This window comes from Fukomys damarensis, unplaced genomic scaffold, assembly GCF_012274545.1.
Source record: "Fukomys damarensis isolate Sample0158 unplaced genomic scaffold, DMR_v1.0_HiC HiC_scaffold_25, whole genome shotgun sequence".
In the NCBI taxonomy this organism is placed as follows: Eukaryota; Metazoa; Chordata; class Mammalia; order Rodentia; family Bathyergidae; genus Fukomys; species Fukomys damarensis.
This window is the reverse complement of record NW_022900937.1, coordinates 9,332,839-9,354,839: the sequence shown is the minus strand read 5'-3', so window position 1 is coordinate 9,354,839 and position 22,001 is coordinate 9,332,839. Positions and strand designations below refer to the sequence as shown.

Genomic DNA, 22,001 nt, shown 5'->3' with positions numbered 1-22,001 from the left:
TTTTTTTTTTTTTAACTGTCATCCACCTAGGCTTGAATAACATTCCAATCTGTACTGTGAAGGATGATGAGACCACACTCAGGACGTTGCAGCAAGGTGGCCAGCTCAGCCACCTGGAGAAGAATGGCACCCCACCTGCAAAAGGCAGCTACCGACCCAGCCCCGTGGCCCCAGAGAGCCCTGTCCGAGCAGTGTCACCAGCCCCACACAGTGTCAAGATGCCCCCACGGCCACACTCTGGTGAGTCCCTCTCAGCCAATGGAACATCTTCTTAGCCTGCTACAAGTTACCAGAGGGGGGAATCTGTAAAATTACTAAAATCGATGTGGTGATTTTTAAGCAGTCATGAGATTGTCTCACCATAAACTAGTTCGTTCATTCTAAAAGTTTTTACTTGTCTAATCTTAGTTCACTAGTCCAGTCATGATAGTAGCCATTGTTACTGTTCTCACTGTGTCCAAAATGCACATGGTGTGGTTGTAGTCCCTGTTTCCTACAGAAGTGGCTAAGAGATGCCACATATGAATGCTTCACCAGCCCCAGGGGAGAAACTACGTCAGTCAAAAAGCCAGTCCAGGAGAAAAAACGCAGGAATTTCATGTTTTCACCTTCCCCAAGGGATCCTCAGCTCCTTGGTCTCTATTCAGGCCCCAGATAATTAATGCTGGTTGAAATTGATAAACTTTATCTAAAGTAAAATGTGCCAAAATCCAAAGGACAACGTAAAATAGAAGAAAGGAATTCTGCATGGTGAAAATTATAGCCAGTTGTCTTTCTCCTCTCATATATAATTACATGCTATTACAAAACCTTTCAGGGCATTTAAAATTTTTTTTAGAATGTAAAGTGTATGTCTGCCTAAAGATAGAGTAATCATTTGCGAAATACTTATCTTGTGCCATATTCTTCTAAGGTCTTCACACTTGTTAACTCATCTTATCCTTTCTGGGAGTTCCTCCTGCCCTTCCTCTGGTAATGAAGAGTTGAAACCCCCTAGTTCCATCTTTCTGAGATTCCTTCTTACCCCATAGAGAGTGAAAAATTACATTTCTGAGCCAGAATTGCTTCATGAGATGTGTTCCTCACCACCCAGTGAGATGCATGGCACTTGCGGGATTGCAGTCACCTTTTTAGATCTTTTCTATTATCAAGCTTAACTAGAAACACTGGGTTTTGCTTCTATAGCATCCCCATGCGCAGCTTCTGAATTTTGGGGCTCAGTGGGCAGTCTGCAGACACCATGGCTTTCTGATTGCCGCAGTGTGCCAGTGCCTACCCTCAGCCTAGTGGATATGGCGTGGCACTTTCTCTGACTGTGGTGAAGGCTGTGCCTGCCAGGTCCAAAGTGTGGCTCTTAGTGTGATCTGTGAGATCAAGACCAGTCCTTGTAGCACTGTGACAATCTCTTAATCCTCCCTATTACTTATGCACTTGCTGAAATCGAGCAGCCTCTACTTTCCACAACTGAACACTGCCCTTATATACTTACCACTCAGAACTATGTTTTCATTACTTGGAGGGAGGTGCCTTTCACTTTATTTTCCTATATTTTTTAAGGTAGAAGTAATGGATCTAGTTACTATTGAGAATATACTCAGAATATTTTCATCGTTTTAAAAATTGTGTTAACTATGATTTTGGTAAAAAGATAGCATCACTTATATAGAATACACCTTTGAATTAATGTGAAGGATGCCAGGGGTGGCAAATGCCTGTAATTCCAGTACTTGAGAAGCTGAGGCAGAAAGATTGCTGCAAGTTCAAGGACAGCCTTGGCTACATCATGAGTTCAAGATTAGCCTGGACTACATAGTGAGACCTTTCTCAATCACCCTCCAAATTAATATAAAGGAAAACTAAACAAATCTTTGAATCATTTTAGGATACTTTAAGGGGGATTAGTCAGATGACCAAGTAAAGAAAGGTTGAGAGGCTGATAAAATAAGAAAGAAAATAAAGAATATATTATAACAGCACAAAACTATCTTCAGGGCAGAAAACACTTATCAACTGTTTTAATTAGAGAAATGACAGGCATGAGGACATGAAACAGATGAAAACATGTCTTACAGTGAGATGTGTACTCTTAAATTACTCTTACTAGATCAAGAAAGCACTTGCAGTGTGTCTTTATATTATCATTTGGGGAATATTTTTTTAAATAAATGTACTTTTATTTTATTGTGTGATTGTAATGGAATTCTGTCTTTAAGATTCCTAATATTTATAAACACATCCCAGAGTTAATTTTAATTTAAATTCAGATATACTCCTATGTATTTCAGCAACTGACATACATATCATGTAACAGAAATTATTTTTCAGCTCAATTTAAATATGTTTCCATAATCAAAGTCTTTGTAAATAGGGAAGGGTGAAGGGGGTGAAGGGAGGGCAGAGGTATGGGGAAAAAACAAGAACCAAGATACATCATCTAAAGGTACAAGATCCCAATGATAAATGTTACTGTATCATTTGCCTTAAATGTACCAATAACCTTAATGAAAAAATTATGTTTCCATAATTTCATTTCAGAGCCCAGTAGAAAATTCACCGAGTGCTTCAAAACTTCCAGTGACAATCCCTTCCTAATAAAAACGGTAAAAAAAATTAGCTATTTATGCCCACTTAGTTTGACTTCTATCATTTCCTTTCTCTTTGCATAGCTTCTTGAAAAGTCAGCATATTTCACAGTATTTTTAGTTTTAGTAAGATGTAATTAATATGACATTAAAATGCACACATTCAGAATTAACAATTTGATGAGTTTTGAGAAACACACACACACACACACACATACATTCAGCTGAGAAACTGTCCCCAAAATCATGATCACCTGTGTCTCTGCAGTGTGGATCAAGGTACCAGCACAACCAGGAGGCCTGAGTGCATGGGAGGGTGTGGAGGTGGCTTTCACTGGTCTGCTTCAACGAAGGCCTGGGGCACTGGAGGTGGAGGAGGTGGAGGAGCAGAGAACTTCCCACCAGCTGGGTGGTTCTCACCTGTCTGCTCTGATATTTTTAATTTTAGACAATGTAGTGAGTATATAGTGGTATTTTATTGTTTTCTATTTTTAATACCTAATGAGGTTCGAATCTTTCATTTTCTTGCCATCCATATGTCTTTTTATGGAAAGCAGATGTTCAAATCATTTGCCTATTTTTGAAATTGGTTTATTGCCCTTTTGTTATGATGGTTTTTTTTTTAATACATTCTAGGTACAAATCTTTTGCCACATCATACATGCATGGTTTGCAAATGTTGTATTTGTTTTTCTTTTTTCTGGTATCAGTGCCTGCTAAAAAATTATGTTTGATCAGGCCCAATTTTATAAGCTTTTCTGTTACACTTTCAAATCTGTATGTTGCTTACCTCTATCATACTTTATTGTGATGGATAAACCTCTAACACAATATTGATCAGAAGTGGTGAGAGCAGACATTCTTGCCTTGTACATGGTCATAAAGGAAAACATTCAGACTTTCACCATTACATATACTATTAGTTGACTTTATTTTTTTTCTCATCGAGTTTATTGGTACTTTTTAGGTATATAATACAGTTACATTCATCATTGGGTCCTTGTACTTTTACATGATGTATCTTGGTTCTTATTTTTTTCCCCATATCCCTGCCCTCCCTTCACCCCCCTGCCTTCCCTATTTACAAAGTCTTTGTTTGCATTTTTTCTTTTCGCATATTTTTCCCTTTTTTCCTTTCCCCTACCCTCCCCACTTCCACTACTCCTTTAGCTCTTTTTTTTCTTATTTCACATTATTAATTATACACTTTTTTAGTTGACTTTGTTCACAGATGCCCCTTGTATGGAGGAAAAAGATCCTTTCCATTTCTAGAGTTTTATCAGAAATGGGAAGTGAATTTTGCCAAATACGTTTTCTGCATTGAAGATGATCATAGGATTTTTCTTCTTTGTTATTATAGTGAGTCATATTTGACTTGGTTGACTTGCAAATGCTAAGCAACCTTTCATTTCTAGTAAAAACTCTGCTTGGTCATGGATACCTTTTTAAATTCAGTTTCACAAAATACCCTTTAACATTCGTGTGCCTGTGTTCTGAGGAAAATATGTAGTTACCATATAGTGTCTATTGTACTGGTGCAATACACTAAGGTAACAATTCTTCTTTAATATTCTGGAAAATTCTATGTAGAGTTGATACTATCTTTTTCTTTTAAAATTTAGTAGATTCTTCAGTGAAGCCATCTAGGCCTGGAGTTTTCTTTGAGTCAAAATTTTTAACCATAAATTCAATTTCTTTTGTTCATAGATAGAGACCATTCAGAGTGTCTATTTCTTCTTTAGTAAGGTTTAGCTATTTGTATTTTGAAGGAATATATCCATTCTGTTGAGCTGACTGATACAAAAGTATTCATAAATATCCTTTTTCATGATTTTATGCTTTATACAAATGTTTGCTCTTTCATTCTTGATACTGATAATTCATGTCTTCTTTTCTTGATGTGTCTCACTAAAAGTTTACAAGTTTTGGTGACCTTGAATCAATGTATCATTTCATCGATTTTCTCTATTGTTTGTTTTTCTGTTTTTATTTCATTTATTTTGGCTTTTATCTGTATGTATATATAGTAAAAGCTTAGCTCATTGATTTGAGATGCTTTTCCTAATATAAAAATGAATTTCAACTTCCTTATACAGTTTTCCTACTTTAGCAGCATCCTCAAAATTCTACTGTTGTTTTAATTTTTATTCTGTTCATATTACTCTCTAATTTCCTTTTTAATTTCTTTAACCTATGGATTACTTAAAATTATGTTATTTAATTTCCAAACATTAGGGAAATTTCCTGATATCTCTATGTTGTTTATTTCCAATTTAATCCCAATGTGCTAATAAAGGATACCTTAAACTCTTTGAATTTTTTAATTCATTGAGGATCATTATATAAACCAGAGTGTGGTCAACCTTGATACATTTCCTTGTGCCCATGCACAAGGAAAACTCTCACTCTTCAGCTTTTGGGTAGAATATGAACTAAATCAAACTGGTTAATACTGCTGCTCAAGTCTCCTATAGTCTCACTGATTTGCTCTCTGCTTTTTCTATCAATTATTTATAGAGGGATGTCAAAATCTCTAACTATAATTGTGGATTCCCATGGTTCTTTGTCATTTCTCTGATTTTCTAAGCATATAATTGGAAGCCTCTTATTTAGTTTAGGTTTTTTATGTTCTTTAATGAAATGGGCTTTTATGAACTTAATTATGTTCATCCCTGGTAACATTCTTTGCTTTGAAATCTCTTTTCTTGTTGAATTCTTCAGTTTATTCTTTTCTTTGTGAATCAATTTTGACAATATATTCTTTTTCTAAAAATTTTTTATTTCCTTAAGAAGTCAACTTTACTGACAAAGTTATAAATAATGTATTTATATTCTTTTAAGAATATCTTCAGGATCTTTATGAAGAACCCTTTGACAAATTGGCTTTGCTAATGTGTCATAGTTTTTCTTGATTATTTTTAACAGAAGTTTATCAAGTTAATAGTATACCAAAAACTAATTTCTTAAATGTTTTGATTCTCTATGTTGTATTTCTTGTTTTGTTAATTTCTGTTTCAATCTTCACACATCTTTCTTTTATTTTTCTAATGTGTGTACTTTATTGGTACATTTTTTTTTATTGAGTTTATTGGTACATTTAGGGATACAGTACAGTTACATTCATTGTTGGGATCATGTACCTTTACATGGCAAGTCTTGATTCTCATTTTTTTCCCCTTACCTCTGCCCTCCCTTCACCCCCTCCTCCCCTCCCCATCTACAAACACTTTATTTTCATCTTTTCATTCTCTCACATTTTTTTCTTTTCCCTTTTTGTTCTTCCCCTACGTATCACACCTTCCCTACACCTTTAGCTCCTTTCCTCCCATTTCTAAATGTCAGTAATCTTATTAGAATCTTATGCATTGTTGCAGAATATTCACACCAGGGAAACTATTTGGTATTTACACATGTGGGACTTATTTATTTCACTTAGGAGTATATCTTCAATATGTATCCATTTTCCTATGAATGAATCTATTCTCTCGCTCTTTATGGCTGAGTAATATTCCATTTTATAGAAAAACCACAACTTCTTTATCCAGTTTCCAACGGATGGGCAAATAGGTTGTTTCCAAGATTTAGCTATTACAAACTGTGCCGCTATAAACATGGGTGCACATACTTCTCTGTGATATGATTCTTTTAGTTCTCTTGGAAAGATACCCAACAGAGGGATGGCTGGGTCAAATGGAACCTCCAGTCCAAGCTCTTTGAGGTATCTCCATATTGATTTCCATAGTGGTTGCACTAGTCTGCACTCCCACCAACAATGGAGGAGGGTTCCTTTCTCCCCACAACCCCGCCAACATTTGTTATTGTGTGATTTCTTGATAGCAGCCATTCTTTGTGGGGTGAGGTGGAATCTCAGTGTTGTTTTCATCTGCATCTCTCGAATGACCAGTGATGTGGAACATTTTTTCATATATTTTCTTGCTGCTTTCACTTCTTTGTATGAGAAATGTCTGTTCATTTCGGATGCCCATTTTTGGATCGGGTCTTTATATTTGGGGGGACTGATTGTTTTGAGTTCTTTATATATCCTTGATAATAGTCCTTTGTCTGAGGTACAGCTGGTAAAAATTTTTTCCCACATTGTAGATTGTCTCTTAGTTCTGCTAATGGTTTCTTTTGAAGTACAGAAGCTTTTTAGTAAGATGAGATCCCAGTTGTTGATTCTTTCTGCTAGTTCCCGTGCTACTGAGGATTTGTTCATAAAGTCTTTTCCTATACCAATGTCTTCCAGAGTTCTGCCTAACTTACTTTCCAGCAAGTTTAATGTTTCTGTTTTAATATTTAGATCTTTAATCCATTTGGATTTTAATTTAGTGCATGGCGAAAGATAAGGGTCTAATTTTAATCTGTGACAGGTTGATATCCAGTTTTTCCAACACCATTTATTAAAGAGGCTATCTTTCCTCCACTGAGGATGGTGAGCTCCTTTGTCGAAGATGAGGTAGCTGAGTACATCTGCATTTGTTTTTGTGTCTTCCAGTCTGTTCCATTGATCCTCAGGCCTATTTCTTTGCCAGTACCATGCTGATTTTATCACAGTGGCTTTGTAGTATAGTTTCAAATTGGGAATTGTTACACCTGGTGCCATGTGACTGTTGCCTATAATGGCTTTTGCTATTCTAGGTCTCTTGTGGTTCCAAATGAATTTTTGGATTCTTTTTTCTAGTTCTGTGAAATATAGTGTTGGAATTTCAATTGGCATTGCATTGAATGTATATAGCAGTTTCGGTAGTATGGCCATTTTCACTATGTTGATTCTTCCTACCCAGGAGCAGGGGATATCTTTCCATTTTTTTATATCCTCTTCGATTTCTTTTTTCAGAGTGCTGTAGTTTTCAGTGTAGAGATCTTTTGTTTCTTTTGTTAGATTGATTCCTAGATACTTCATTTTTTTGGATGCTATTGTAAAAGGAATTTTTTCCCTTATTTCTCTTTCTGTCTGTCTGTTATTTGTGTATAGAAAGGCTATTGATTTTTGGGTATTCACCTTGTATCCAGATACTTTACTGAATCTGTCAATTAAGTCTAGAAGTTTTTTGGTGGAGTTTTTTGGATCTTCAATGTAGAGTATCATATCATCAGCAAATAATGATAGTTTAACTTCTTCCTTTCCTATCTTTATTGCTTTAATTTCTTTCTCTTGTCTAATTGCTGTGGCTAATGTTTCCAGAACTATATTGAAGAGAAGTGGCGATAGTGGGCATCCTTGTCTTGTTCCTGATTTTAACATGAAGGTTTTCAGTTTTTGGCCATTCAATATGATGTTGGCTGATGGTTTTTCATAAATAGCCTTTATTAAATTGAGGTATAGACCATCTATTCCAATTTTTTGCAGGGTTTTTATCATGAATGGGTGTTGAATTTTATCAAATGCTTTTTCTGCATCTATTGAGAGGATCATATGGTTTTTGTCCTTGACTTTGTTAATATAATGTATTACATTCACTGACTTTCGTATGTTGAACCACCCTTGCATCTCTGGAATAAATCCGACTTGGTCATGATGGATGATCTTCTTAATAATCCTCTGTATTCTGTTTGCTAGTATCTTATTAAGGATTTTTGCATCTATATTCATTAAGGAGATTGGTCTGTAGTTCTCCTTTTTGGTTGTATCTTTCTCTGGTTTGGGAATCAGAGTGATACTTGCTTCCAGGAATGAATTTGGAAGTATAGCTTCTCTTTCAATTTCATTGAAAAGTTTGAAGAGTAATGGTAGTAGTTCTTCTCTAAATGTCTTGTAAAATTCAGCAGTGAATCCATCAGGGCCTGGGCTTTTCTTTGTTGGTAAGTTTTTAATTACATTTTCAATTTCACTGATTGTGATTGGGGTGTTTAAAATGTTTTTATCTTCTTCGTTCAACTTTGGTAATTCATAAGTATCTAGAAATCTGTCCATTTCTTCTGTGTTTTCCATTTTATTAGAGTACAGGTTCTCAAAGTAGGTGTTCATGATCCTCTGGATTTCTTTCGGATCTGTTGTGACTTCGCCTTTTTCATTCCTAATTGCATGGATCTGAGCCTTTTCTTTCCTTTTTTTGATAAGATTAGCTAAGGGTTTGTCAATTTTATTTATTCTTTCAAAAAACCAGCTCTTTGTTTCATTTATTTTTTGTATCGTTTTCTTAATTTCAATTGCATTGATTTCTGCTCGGATCTTTATAATTTCCTCTCTTGTTCGAGCTTTGGGTTTTTCTTGCTCTTGTTTTTCTAGGAGTCTAAGTTTCATCGTTAAGTTGTTTATTTGAGCCCGCTCTGTTTTCCTAGTGTGGGCATTCAATGTTATGAATTTTCCACGTAGAACTGCTTTCATTGTGTCCCAAAGATTCCTGTATGTTGTATTGGCATTCTCATTTATTTGTAAAAACTGTCTAATTTCTTCTTTAATTTCCTCTGTAATCCATTGATTGTTTAGGAGAGTGTTGTTCAGTTTCCATGTGCTTGTGAAGTTTCTATAGTTTCTTGTGCTATTGATGTCTAGTTTGATTGCACTATGATCTGATAATAAACAGGGGATGACTTCAATTTTTTTGCATTTATTTAGACCTGTTTTGTGAGCCAGTATGTGGTCTATTTTGGAGAATGATCCATGTGCAGCCGAAAAGAATGTATATTCTGGTTTTTGGGGGTGGAATACTCTATAAACATCTATTAAGTCCATGTGTTCCAAAGCTTGGTTCAGTTCTATTATTTCATTGTTGATTTTCTGCCTAGTAGATCTGTCAATTTGTGATAGTGGGGTATTTAAATCCCCCACTACAATTGTATTAGTGCTTATTTGGTTTTTCATGTTACTTAATATTTGTTTTATATAGTTGGGGGCATTTATATTTGGTGCATATATGTTTATGATTGTCAGCTCTTCCTCTTGAATTGTTCCCTTTACAAGGATGTAGTGTCCTTCTTTGTCTCTCTTAATGAGTTTTGGTTTGAAATTTACTTTATCTGAGAATAAGATTGCTACCCCTGCTTTTTTCTGGACTCCTGACGCATGGAGAATTGTTTTCCATCCTTTCACTTTCAGTCTATGGACTTCCTTTTGCACTAGGTGTGTTTCTTGTATACAACATATTGTTGGATTTTGCTTCTTAATCCATTCTGCCAATCTGTTTCTCTTGATTGGTGAATTGAGGCCATTAACATTGATGGTTACAACTGATATATTTTGACTTATTCTTGTCTAATGTGTGTACTTTAAAGTTATAAATTGCTTTAGCAGCTTCACCATTTTTGCTATGCAGCACTTTCATTAGCATTAAGTCCAAAATATTTGGTAATTCTTATTACAATTTCTTCTTCATAACACAGTGGTTGGATTTTAGGTATGAAACATTATTTGTAGCAATCTGAAGAAAGCTAAATAGGCTTTCTTCCAGAGAGGATTTGCTTGCTTGTATAGGAGCCCAGAGAACCTATCATCTTAGACCAACTTCAAACAAGTTCACACCTTGCTCTCCTGTCTGTCTCTTCAAACACTGCTGTACTTCTACATCCTCTTCACCTCCAGGGAGTGGTTATTGGGGCCTTGTTTGGAAAACCTGTTTTTCAGGCATTTTAAGGCTGTCAAAAAAGTTATCATTTTCCATGATCATACAATGATGTCAGGGCAAGAATAGCTACTGCACTTGACAGATTTCCGGCTTCTTCCCTCTCAGTTTCAACCTACCTATCCCTATTTCATTCACTCTGATTCTTTTGTTGATGTATTTATTTAAGCAGCACTAGGTATTGAACCAGTTGCTTTGCTCACCTCAAGCAAGTATTCTATTACTGAGCTAAACTCCCAGCCATATTTAAAAAAAAATTTTTAGCCAGGCTTTTAAGTTATTTTCAACAGGGTACGGAACTAAAAATATATATTACTATTTCTCTATAAGTGTACATGACTTTTTTTGTTGATTTTTTGAGGCAGAGTCTCACTATGTAGTTCAGAATGCTCTGGAACTCACTGTGTAGCCCAGGCTGGTCTCGAACTCACAGCGATCCTCCTGCCTCAGCCTCCCAAGTGCTGGGATTACAGGCATGGACAACCACGCCCAGCCCATGATCAACTCTTTAGAAAAGAAAGCCTCTAAATATAGCTTTATTTTCATCAAACCTCAATAGCCAAACATTGTTCCATCAACTCCAGTCATCACAGTCCCAGGCCGGTAACTTATTTGGTCTTTATTTCTGTGTGGCTTTATGAGTCAGTCAGGTCTGAAAGTTGTTACAAACCCTTTCCTTGAACAAGCACACAGATCTAAGGTTTGCTTAACTCTTCCAGTCTTAAACCTCTGACAAACATTTTTAACAGTATATTTACCTCCCAGAACAAGAAAATAGCCTTTCTGTTTCCTCTTTCAGCTGAGGGAAGAAATTTAATTTATCTTTTAGCTCTCCAGTGGGAGAGTGGAGTAGCAGTCAATATGAAGCAATCTCTTCCCAACGTATAAAACCATTCACCTCTCTTTTCTTGGCCATTAAAGAAGGTTCATCCAAATAAACAGAAAATCTCATGCATCAGGATTGGTTACCTCTGAAATCGCAATGTAAATAAAAATTCCACATTAAATATTTCAAAATTACTGGGTTGAAAAATACAGCTTGGTGATTGATAAAGCTCTTGCCCAGCATGCACAAGGCTTTGGGTTCAATCCCAAGTACCAAAAGAAAATTTATCATGGTGTTTAATCAAGGGCTTTAAGTGAGTTCTCCAAAAATTGATAACGATATCTCACTATTTGCTTTGTTTCCAAATACAAATGTTTGATAGAGTTTTAAGGAGGATTAAAACTAACCTCTTTTTGCTTTTGTGAGTCTCATTTACTAACTATAACATTTCTCACTGGTTTTGTTTAATTTGAATAGAAAATATAAGTGGAAACAAATGCATATTGATTATATAATGCCTTTGATTCAGGAAGAATTTGAGGCCAAGAGGCCACCATCACCTCCAAAGGCAAGGTCTACTGCTGGCTCCTGCTCTTCAGAGAGACCCCTACCCAGGCCTGATGTCAAAGAGAAGACTGTGTGCATACCGAATTACCTGGAACAGGAAATAAAAGTAAGAGGCAGGTTTATTAAATCTCTAACCTGGAACAGCATGAACATGCAGGGAAAAACCAACCAACAAAACAGACACACAAAAAAACCATAACACCCATTCATAAAATCTTCTGACGAGTGGTTTCTCACTGATGAGTGAATTTATTTACAGCTATTCAGCCTAGAATCCAAGGCCTGCTCCTATTTCCACTTTGAGTCCCTTTCCCTGGAATTCGGTCACTGTTATATAAACACAAACTTCGGCTTAGAACAGTTGTTATAAAAAGGCTGGCATTTGCCACACGTGCCCCCATTCTGCCCCTTCCGTTTCTTCCTTTTCATCTTCCTAAAGGGTGACAGGTTCTAACTTCTGGCCACTTCCTATTTATTTCCATGCAAAGACAGATACTCTCCAACCAATGCTCAACTCTCCTTCCGGTAATGGAAAACTACGTCCGCAAGCATTCCCCACTCGAGGGTGTCAAGTTAGTTATTTAATAATATTGCATCACATCAGCCTCTTGGAAGGTTCTCCTCAGCCACAGTTATTTCTGAGAATGACATTGAAGATTAAATCAAGCAGCAGATACTTGTCATCTGCGGTTTTTCTTCTTTTTGAATCCCTTCGATAGACACCATATTGCCTCACCATAGATCCACTCCTATAAACTAAGGGTCAAATATACTGTAATGATGATTCTGATGGTGTTTTAAGTAAGTAGTATTTGTAGTAACAATCACAAATCACAAAGCCTGTTGTAAGGATTATTAAGCCTGAGAAGGAACTATTTTAAAAGTAAAGCATAACAGTGGCTTTGCTATGATAATTTGCATTGATGAGTAAAACTGGAGGAAAGAATGAAAGAAAAATGGAGAAAAGATATGTTTTTGCAGATGTGACTGATGATCTGGCTAAAGGCTTTTTACTCAATCCAACAATGAAAATCTCCAGAACCCGGACTAGAGGTTCCATTTGACCCAGCCCTCCCTCTGCTGGGCATCTTTCTAAAATAATTAAAAGAATCATACCACAGAGACAATGTGAAATAGGAAGAAAAGGGCTAAAGATGCAGGGGAAGTAGGAAGGTTAGGGGAAAGGAAAGAAGGGAAAAGAAACAATATGAGAAACGGAAAAAAAATGGAAACAAAGTCTTGGTAAATAGGGGATGGAGGAGGGGGTGAAGAGAGGGCAGGGAAATGGGGAAAAAATAAGAACCAAGATCTGTCATGTAAAGGTACAAGATCCCAGTGATGAATGTAACTGTACTGTATACTTTAAAAGTACCAGTAAACTCAATAAAAAAAACAAAAATAAATTTGAAAAACTTAGTATGGTCAGTTTTTTAAAAATTTTTTTAGTTAAAGAATTTTATTGTTGGATTGAAAATTGGGAAGGCCTGCAAAAGACAGGGTGTCAGAAGGGCAATCTGTTCGAAGGTACGGAGACTGGCACCCTCAGACTCTGCTGAACAACACTGGATATTTCTGATGTTGACGACTCGCCCTCTGGAGCTGGAATAGAGGATGTGTAAATTCTGGAAGCCTCCTCACTAGTTTGCTGAGTTTTTGCCAACTACAATGATACAAAGACTCTCATATACTATTTTTCAGTTAACTTTATGGGAAAAGAATGATTAGGTCATCTTGAGGATTTATGATGACTCTGTTCTAAGAAATCACAGAAGAAAAACTCTTGCTGGGCATGGTGACACACACCTGTAATCTCAGCACTTGGGAGACTGAGGCAGGAGGATTGCTGTGAGTTCAAGACCAACCTACACAGCAAGACCCTGTCTCCAAAAAAAGAAAAGAAAGAGAAAAAAAAAAAAGAAAAGGAAAGGAAATAAAAGAAAGAAAAATTCTTTGAGAGTCCAATGACTCTGATAGCCTTCTAAGGATAGAACCACAGAGAAACCTCCACACTGGACACATTTACAATTCTCCACTCCTGATCCACACTAGATTGAGACCTTTTGGAGCCTTCACCATCTCTGAAGCTCAGAAGCCTCACTTGGCAGTCTAGATGCTTCTGTCCATGCCCCGAACCAACGTTTACCTGAATGGATTGGAAGCTCCTGTGGTCCACAGTGTGCCTGCATGCAACAAAGAACATGCAGGTTTCCTAGGACCACTCATCACACCTTCTTTCACTGAAAGGATAATTATGTCCTCTAGGATGGAGGTAATCTATGAATCAGAGGAAGTGGGAAATGATGTGTCAGCACTATAGTGATTTTTAAAACACAACAGCCTAGTGGCAGAGTAGGCTAGAAAATACCCTAAGACAGGGATGACAAAACATTTTAGAAATGAGAGACGAAACTGCAGCCACAGACCCACCTTATTTATCACAATGTGCCAACATTGCAATTAAACCTGAACACTGAGGTTTTAGTTTAGAAAAAACAACTCATACACTTGGCTCACGAACTGACTGAGAGGGCTCTGGGTGCCCATTGTAGCCCTGGTGCCAAAGTTTTGTCACTACTGCCCTAAGGGCTTGTTCTCTGCTCTTGCTATGGTGTTGATTTGCTGTAACATTCAGAGCAAATTAATGTGTTGTCTTCTAGGATCTGAAATTGCTGAGGACAGAAATGTGAATACGATAACACATTTCCTTTTAGGGCAGTTGATTTTTCAGCCTTTGCATTGCACTTCTGTTATCTCCAAAGTCTAGATCAGCGACTGAGACAAATACTCATTGAATTAATAATTTAAGATTATTAATCTTAAATGATGAGAGATGAGATGAATATTTGTTGTAGTAGCTCAAGCAAAAAGTGATGCTGCTTTAGACTAGAGCAAGGTAGCAGTGATAAAGAAAGGAGATTTGAAGGATATTCAGAAGACAGAATGTGCTAAACTGTTGGTAATGTTTTGTAGAAAAGGACAAGGGAGATGTCTGGGATGAACCCTGGGTCTGCCTTAGAGAATTCACTGGGTGCCAATGCTGCTGAATGAAAGGGGAATCAGGAGGAAGAGCAAGTTCGGAGCAGGTTTTAGAAAGAGGTTTACGGGTTTAGTTTTAGATGTTTTTGGGTTCAACATTCCTATCATACACCTAAGTAGATGCGTTTTAAAGGCAAATGGATACCTAGGACAGGAATTTAGGAGACAGAAATTACAGATATGTCTAATAGCAAACACAATTAAGGTTCAAACTGGAATCTGCATTACATGTGCTTACTTAATATTCTATACTTTTATGTTAATGCTTATTAAAGCCCACTTTTATTATTTAGTCCATATTCTCAGCTCGATCACCAACACTTAAGCTGTAATATATATTATATACAGTGATATGTATGATTCTGATTGGCTAAAGAGGTTTACTTTCCAATCCCACTGGACCAATCCCGGCAGCTTAAAGAACCAAGGCGCAATGATGAATCCAGCTCAGATACATCACTCTTATTCACGTGATGGGAAGGAGCAGTGTAGATGGGGCCCGTTCTGTGACTGGCAGAGCTGTGCAGTGACCATGGTGCAGTGGGTGAGGATCTGTTTCCCGATTCCGTGATCCACTCCTGTCTGAAGATGTGAAACGGAACAGAGGCAACGCGGGAAAAGCACACAGCGTTGCCTGAACTGTTACTGCAAGGGTGGTGCTTTGCTAAGATTCCACTGTGTACTGTTGAGGCCTGAGTGTCACTTGCAGAGCAGGCTGGGGAGGTGAGATTCTGACGGCGAAGGAAACCTTGTAAGCCCTGTAACACTTCCATGCTCACTATGCAACTTTACTCTCCTCTGTCAGATCCTGGCAAAGCTCTGTGACATTGTACGCACTGATTCCCTGGCAGAAGTTCTGCAGTGGCTGCTTCACGCAAGTACAAAAGGTGAGCTTGAGGTAAACATTTGTAGCTACCGAGCTCAGGTTATTGTCAGAAATTAAGAATCTGCCCAAATCCTTGGATTTGGAAAGATAATGTTGCACTATTATTTCCCTACTGTTTCTGTATCCGAATCACATAGTCCCATCTATCCAACCATATGCATGCTGATCACTCAGTGAACCTAAAAAGCAGTAGACCTCAGACTGAACTCCTCGGAGAGATGCTTGTGTCCAGATGAGCTAGAGCTGGTTTGTGCTTGTCCTCCTGACACACACACCCAAGGTCCCCCCTGAGCACATTCTCTGCCTTCTCTGAACCCTGAACGCAGAGCCCATTTTTTTTCCCTTTGGATGGCAGTAACACAGCCTTCCGTGTTCCAGATTCTAACAACTCTGCCACGACCCACCAAAACTACCTACTCCATCATCTCTTTGCCTTCTTTGGGGCCCTCCAACCTGGTCTATGAATATACTTGCTATTCTTAAGCAGGACAACCATAGGTGGCATGCACACACTCAAACGCAACTGGTCATCACACAGTGCACATCTAATATGGTGACACGAGGGATCCCTCTCTGAGAATCACTGCACTAAACTATGTAAGTACCAACAGGTTAGGGACAGACTATTTTTAAATGGGGAACATTTTGGAAATAGCACCTTACCTCAGGAACTCAAGACTTCTTTCCAGTAATTGACAAGTACTGTACTTGGGGGCAATGGATCTTTATTCATTTTTAGGTATTTTTCCATTTTAAAGAACGTCAATTAATTATGCAGATAGTGAATGCTTACTGTTGAGAGAAAAGAACAAATGAACTAGAGAAAAAAAAAGATAACAATAATCAGTAAAATTAGCATGGACATCCTTTCAGTGACTATTATAACGCATAACTTTCTATTTTTATCTATCACTATGTACTTTAATGGAATCATATTGTACTTATTTTTGTGCAGCTACCTTTACATTGAATGGGAATCCTAACATTTTCAGCAGCAGCGTATAGGGCTGGCTTTTGTTCTCCATACTCTACAGTGATTCCACTGCCCTTTGGGATGAGACTTTCTGTGATTTACCTGCCCAGGTCCCTACAGCCTCACAGGGCAGCAGAAATGTGTCCTGTCCCATAGGCACCTACCAGGAACACACCACCAGCCTTTTACATGGGGGCTTTCTGAATAACAGAACCAATCTGTGTTTCCAGACAACTTGATAAGGACAACTTGCCTCTCCCCAACCATTTTTTTTTTTTAATCAGAAAAAGAATGGGTCTCGGCTTTGGTTCACTCGGAGCTGGCTGAGACAAACTTCTTAACTTGCCGCAGAAGGAACTTGGCAGTGGAACCAACAGTGGAGATTGGGAAGCCATCCAAAGCTAAATCTCCTACTGTTGTCAAATCTCCTGCAAACTCACCTGCAGGATCAAAAGTGCTGGCAGAAGAGAGGGAACCAGCCAGGTAATTACACAGCTACTTGGGGGAAGCTACAGCACATAAAAACTTTTAACTCTATTGTCTATCTCCCAAAATGCTGAACACATTGTCTCTATCCAGTAAATGCTTGTATATGTTTTCTTTCATTTTCATAAATGTAATATGAAAATTATTTTCACTTCTACTGTTCAGAACATTTTGGCAGGTGCTGTCTTCCTTGTCCAGCAACTTTCCTTTTGAGAAAAAGCCCCTTTCCACCAAGGACAAAGCAAGAGCAGCCACCTAGAAATCTAGCAAAATAGGGATTTTTACAAAACTAAAACTAGAAGCCATAAAGAAAATGAAACTGTAGTGTTATAGTTGCAAATATTTTACATATTCTATTAAATGCTATTACACAGATATAGCTTTTTGTGTAGGAAAGTGAAGATAAAAAATTGCTTCACTTAAATTTCTCTGGCAGAGCCCTGGGGGTTTTGAGAGGAAAAAAATAACCACTGAGGAAATTGGAAATTATTCCAGAAGGAATTTTTCTTAAACAATGTAATTTCAATAACAGAAGAAACATACATATTTGTTTATAATTTGAATATATTCATTTATATTTATGAAGGAAGAATGCTAGGAAAGAAAATCTCACTTTAAAATTAAAAGTTGAGTAAAATTTAGATAATTAATGTTTTAAAAGCATAATATGTCACTTTAAGGAGCATATGACAGAATCTTATTTGGTTATTTGTCTCTACCATAACATCTCCATGAAATCAGAAACTAGGAGATAAGAAAAGTCAGTCTCTCTCCCTTAGTGATCAGCATATGATTAGTCAAAGTGAAAAGAAGCTTTAATTGGGAAGTAAATTTAATTCTGTATGCATGTAAAAACAAATAATCAGGATAGCATATTTAAGATACATGTACACAGAACTAGGGGAATAATGTATTCTGTGCGTGTAAAATTCATGTCTTTTTTCTTTCTCTGGTTGATTTAGAGTGTCAAGTCAAGGATCAGAAGGAAATAAGGAATTACCAAAAGGTTAAGTACAGTTTGTGATAATTACTGAGTCTGTACAAAGAAACCAGTAAGTACTAACCACTCAGTGGCATAGACTTTAAGAATCTGTGCTTTTAGAAGTAAAACACAAAAGGTGATTTCTAACTCAGCTCTTACAAGACAGCACATGCTGAATTTCTCATAGAAATAAACTGGCATAGATTAATAGTCATTTTGAAAGGCAAGTGTCTCTCCCAAGATGGACACTCTGAGAAGCCAGACAGCAGGACAGCGGGAACTGCAGGTATAGTCTTGGCAATTCGATGAGAGGGATCCCTGCACTGGCTGAGAAAAGGAGGACCATAAGGAGGACCATCTCAGAGCTTTGGCTAACTGTCCTGGGGCTGGAAACAGCCACAGAAAAGAATTAAGCACAGCAGCCACAAGAAGTGCCTGAAGGGGCAGCTGAAATAAAATAGGAAGGAGCACTTTTCCCCACCACAGGCTGGATGCCTGCCTACAACTTGGGCCAGTGTACCAATAAACAGTAAATGATAGAAAGAAGAAAGAAAGAAAGAAAATAAAGAGGGAAGAGGGAGAGGGAGGGAGAGGGAGAGAGACAGAGAGAGAGAGAGAGAGAGAGAGAGAGAGAGAGAGAGAGAGAGAGAGAGAAGAAAGAAAAGCAAGCCTTTGGAATTAGAAAAAAGAATCAGTGACCGTGGAAAGCCCTACCCTGGCCCAGAAGAGCCCAGTGGAAGCATTCCCTACAGATTCAAAAGCTTCTAGCTATAATACAAGCTAGTAATAATGTTGGAGAGCAGCTTCAAACCAGACTCCACCCTGTTTCTCCAAGTTCCCTTTGCACCAGGAATGATGTGATAATCAGAGCTTCTTAAAGCCATTCTGGACCCCGGCTGTTTCCACTGGGGTTAACCATGCTCAGTAATGACTCTAGGTGCCAGCCAGCACTAGCACACAGTTTAGAAGTGAGCGTGCACCCCCTCCCCTCCCAGGACTCCCAGCAGTCCGTTGACCCGGTCTCGCCTACAAACTCCTCACCCTAGGAATATAAAAAAAATCACTTCAGTGGAGGTTTCCAGTGAACCCATCCTGTAGGCTGTGGAAAAGTCTTATGAGTATAATCAATTTGTTTTACCTTCCTTGTTTGTTCTTCATTTTGTCTCTCAAGACCACAGATTTTTCTGTTTTTTCTCCTTGGCCCCATTTTTGCCCACGCTCTGTATCCATGGCCAGTTCTAAGTCATTCCTATCAAACACATCTGCTTCTAAGAGTGAAACAATGTGTTATGCATGATTAAGAACGAATAACTCACTGAAGATGAGCGAGTGGTAAGAAGTGAAGATGAGCATAGAATCTTTTATGAATTCAGGGTGTTTCTGATTCACTTCAACTTCACATTTTAAAAAATATCATTCGCTACGAAACAAGACAAAAGCTGTCCTCGGTGTTTCAATTATGGTCTCACTTAGATTTCTTTCCATTTCAGGGGCTGAGCACAAGCCCCCACTGTTTATAAGAAGCCGCAAGATGAACATACCTGCTACAGAGTACTTCAGCAAGCCACAGTCTCCTCTCAGGCCTAACACTTGGGACTGCAGGTCAGCGAAGTCAGCGTCAGCAAGGAGCGTGCAACAAGGACTTAATCGCTGTTCTCCAAGTCTGTCTTACCCTTTAACACACTAAAGGCAGAAACTTTAGGCGAGTCCCGTTCTGCCACACGAGCTGCACTCTGTTACGTCAAACCGCTCTTTAAAAGAATTGAGTGGTCTTCATTCTGGCGGCACATACAGATTTCAAAACACCCGTGTATGACCTAAAAATAAATATTACTGGAGACAATGTTTCTCTTTGTAGTGAATGTTACTACGTGTAAATGAGGAATGCTTATGTAAACACCGTTTCCAGTCTTGAACTATTAGTATTAGTACCTAGGCAAAGGGGCCCTGATATAAAAACAAAAATCACGCATAATCAGAATAAAGCAAAAGGAATGGAGGAGAGGCGGCAGGGAAAACAGGCTGAGAAGTTGAGCGTTTGAGCTGACTGGCAAGTGATGGTGCTTAAATGTTGTTGGACTATTGTGAAAAGACGCTCACCTCCCTCCAAAAAAGGAAAAGATAAAAATCATCCTTACCTCATGATCCAGAAAGGAGCTGTTTCCACTCCATGCTGTAATGATGGGTATTAACAGGTTTGCTAATATTGAATTTTCCCCTATTTTTAAAATTAACTCCTCTGTGGGTCATAGCTGCTATTGTTATGTGGAGCTGGATTTTATCCACTAATCAGCCTTTTATTTAGAATGTGCTGATATTCAAAAGAAACAGCAAAATTCATGTGCCTGTACATGTGTCCATCTATGCGCATGCTATCTCAGTAACACTTAATCATACTTACGTTGATAGGAATCATCATAAACATTTCAGAGTAGCAACTTTCAAAATCACTATTGTGATAGCTGCTACCACTCTTGTTTTGAGAATAGATGCACTGCTGTCCTCATTGGGATGGGACAAGCTGTCACGAACGCCGTCAGGGTCTAGTTCTCACTCAAGAGTCACGAGTGTGCTCACCATCGGGGGCTGGCTGCTTCACTTGGTGACCGAGGGGCCCAGCAACCTTCCATCCCATCTCAACCAACACCTAGGGCTGTCCCTGTACCCAGTGGGCAAAGAGGGAAGCTGAGGAGAGGAAAGAACTAGTTCCTGTTGTTACTGCAACTAACTACCACAAACTTAGTGACTTTAGTGCCACACAGTCATTCTCTTGTGGTCCTGGAGGCAGAGGCACGGAAAGGGCCACAATGAGCTAACGTGAAGGCCTGGGAAGGCAGCAGTCCTTTTGCAGGCTGTAGGGCCAAATGTGTTTCCTCACCTTCCATCCTCTAGATGTGACCCACACTCCTTAGCTTGTGGCTTTGCTTCCATGGCAGCAGACTCTTCTGCCTCTCCCACTTGGATGATGCTGGTGATTGCACAGGGCCAGCCCATGATCCAGAGTCATCAAAGATTTTCTCCTCAGCTGATTAGCAATTCCATTCCATCTGCAACCTTACATTCCACCTTAGCGCGCTATGTAATGTGCACATCGCTCCTAGGGGTCTGGATCTTTGGGGTGCATTAATTATTCTGCTCTCCACAGGGAGGGTACCTCTGCTAAAAGTGGGCCTGGAAATGGTAAAGGTCACTCCTAGGCACATTCCACAACCAAGGGTGGTTCTAGCTCAGAGGGAAGCTGATAAAGGGTTTGTATAGGAACCATATTACACCGAGTTACATTCTATGGAAAGACAGCTAAAAGTCTTAGTTGACTGGCTCAAAGTGCAGCTGGCACTAATACAAAGATTATGTTCAAATTCATAAAGTTAACACAGAAGCTCTCTTCCCTGCTGTTAGAGAGGTTGCAACTATAACTTTCCTGAAGTCTCATGACTAACAAGCAGCAGGGTCCCCTTTCCTCCTCTTTCCTCATCTCTATACTGATTGAAATTAAAGTTGCCCACTATCGGGTCTCACTGCCATTGATTCTAATCCCTAACATTCCCTTTTCTTATCTCACTTTTCACCTACTGTCTGTGTATTTCTGTGTTCGACAGACAATTCTTGCCTTTTATGAACATCGCCTCAGGGATACAAAGTGAAATAACATGGTCAGTGCCAGCAACTGGGTTTTGTTACTGATTTTTCACCTGCTCAATGACATAAGAAGAATTTTTTCCCATTCTCAGTGTTTTCATATGCTACAAGAAGCCTATAAACACTCATCTCCGGAGAACCAGACTAAAGAGCGCTCCTCTCCTTAAGGATGAACTAGCTTAGGTGGGCACAGTGGCACACACCCGTATTCCCAGCACCGGGAGGCTGAGGCAGGTGAGTCACAAGTTCAAGTTCCCCTACGGCAGTTTATTGAGCTATTGCCTCAAAAAACAAAACAAAAACAAACAATAAGGGCAGAGGTAAGGACATACCTCAGTGGTGCAGTGCCACATCTCCAGTACCAAAACAAAACAAACAAGTTCGCTTTATGAAGAGTGTAGTTTATTAAACATTCAAGGGGAAATCCTCTTATTTCAGCAGACATATATCCTTGTGAGGTTT

General features: G+C 38.5%; 1 protein-coding gene across 3 annotated transcripts in view; it reads left to right on the top strand.

The window, feature by feature from the left end:
• Positions 1-19,736, top strand: part of CUNH4orf17 (chromosome unknown C4orf17 homolog) — a 24,756-nt gene extending 5,020 nt beyond the window's left edge. For 2 of the 3 annotated variants that reach the window (XM_010603405.1, XM_010603413.1), the window contains exons 3-9: positions 31-240; positions 2,536-2,600; positions 11,500-11,643; positions 15,379-15,460; positions 16,717-16,915; positions 17,881-17,924; positions 19,391-19,736. In XM_010603405.1, coding sequence (XP_010601707.1) covers positions 31-240; positions 2,536-2,600; positions 11,500-11,643; positions 15,379-15,460; positions 16,717-16,915; positions 17,881-17,924; positions 19,391-19,587 — 941 coding nt within the window. In that variant the 3' untranslated portion in view covers positions 19,588-19,736. Of the gene's footprint in view, positions 1-30; positions 241-2,535; positions 2,601-11,499; positions 11,644-15,378; positions 15,461-16,716; positions 16,916-17,880; positions 17,971-19,390 lie in introns of all 3 variants that reach the window. The other variant, XM_010603422.1, reaches the window with a different exon arrangement.
• Positions 19,737-22,001: the final 2,265 nt, after the last annotated feature.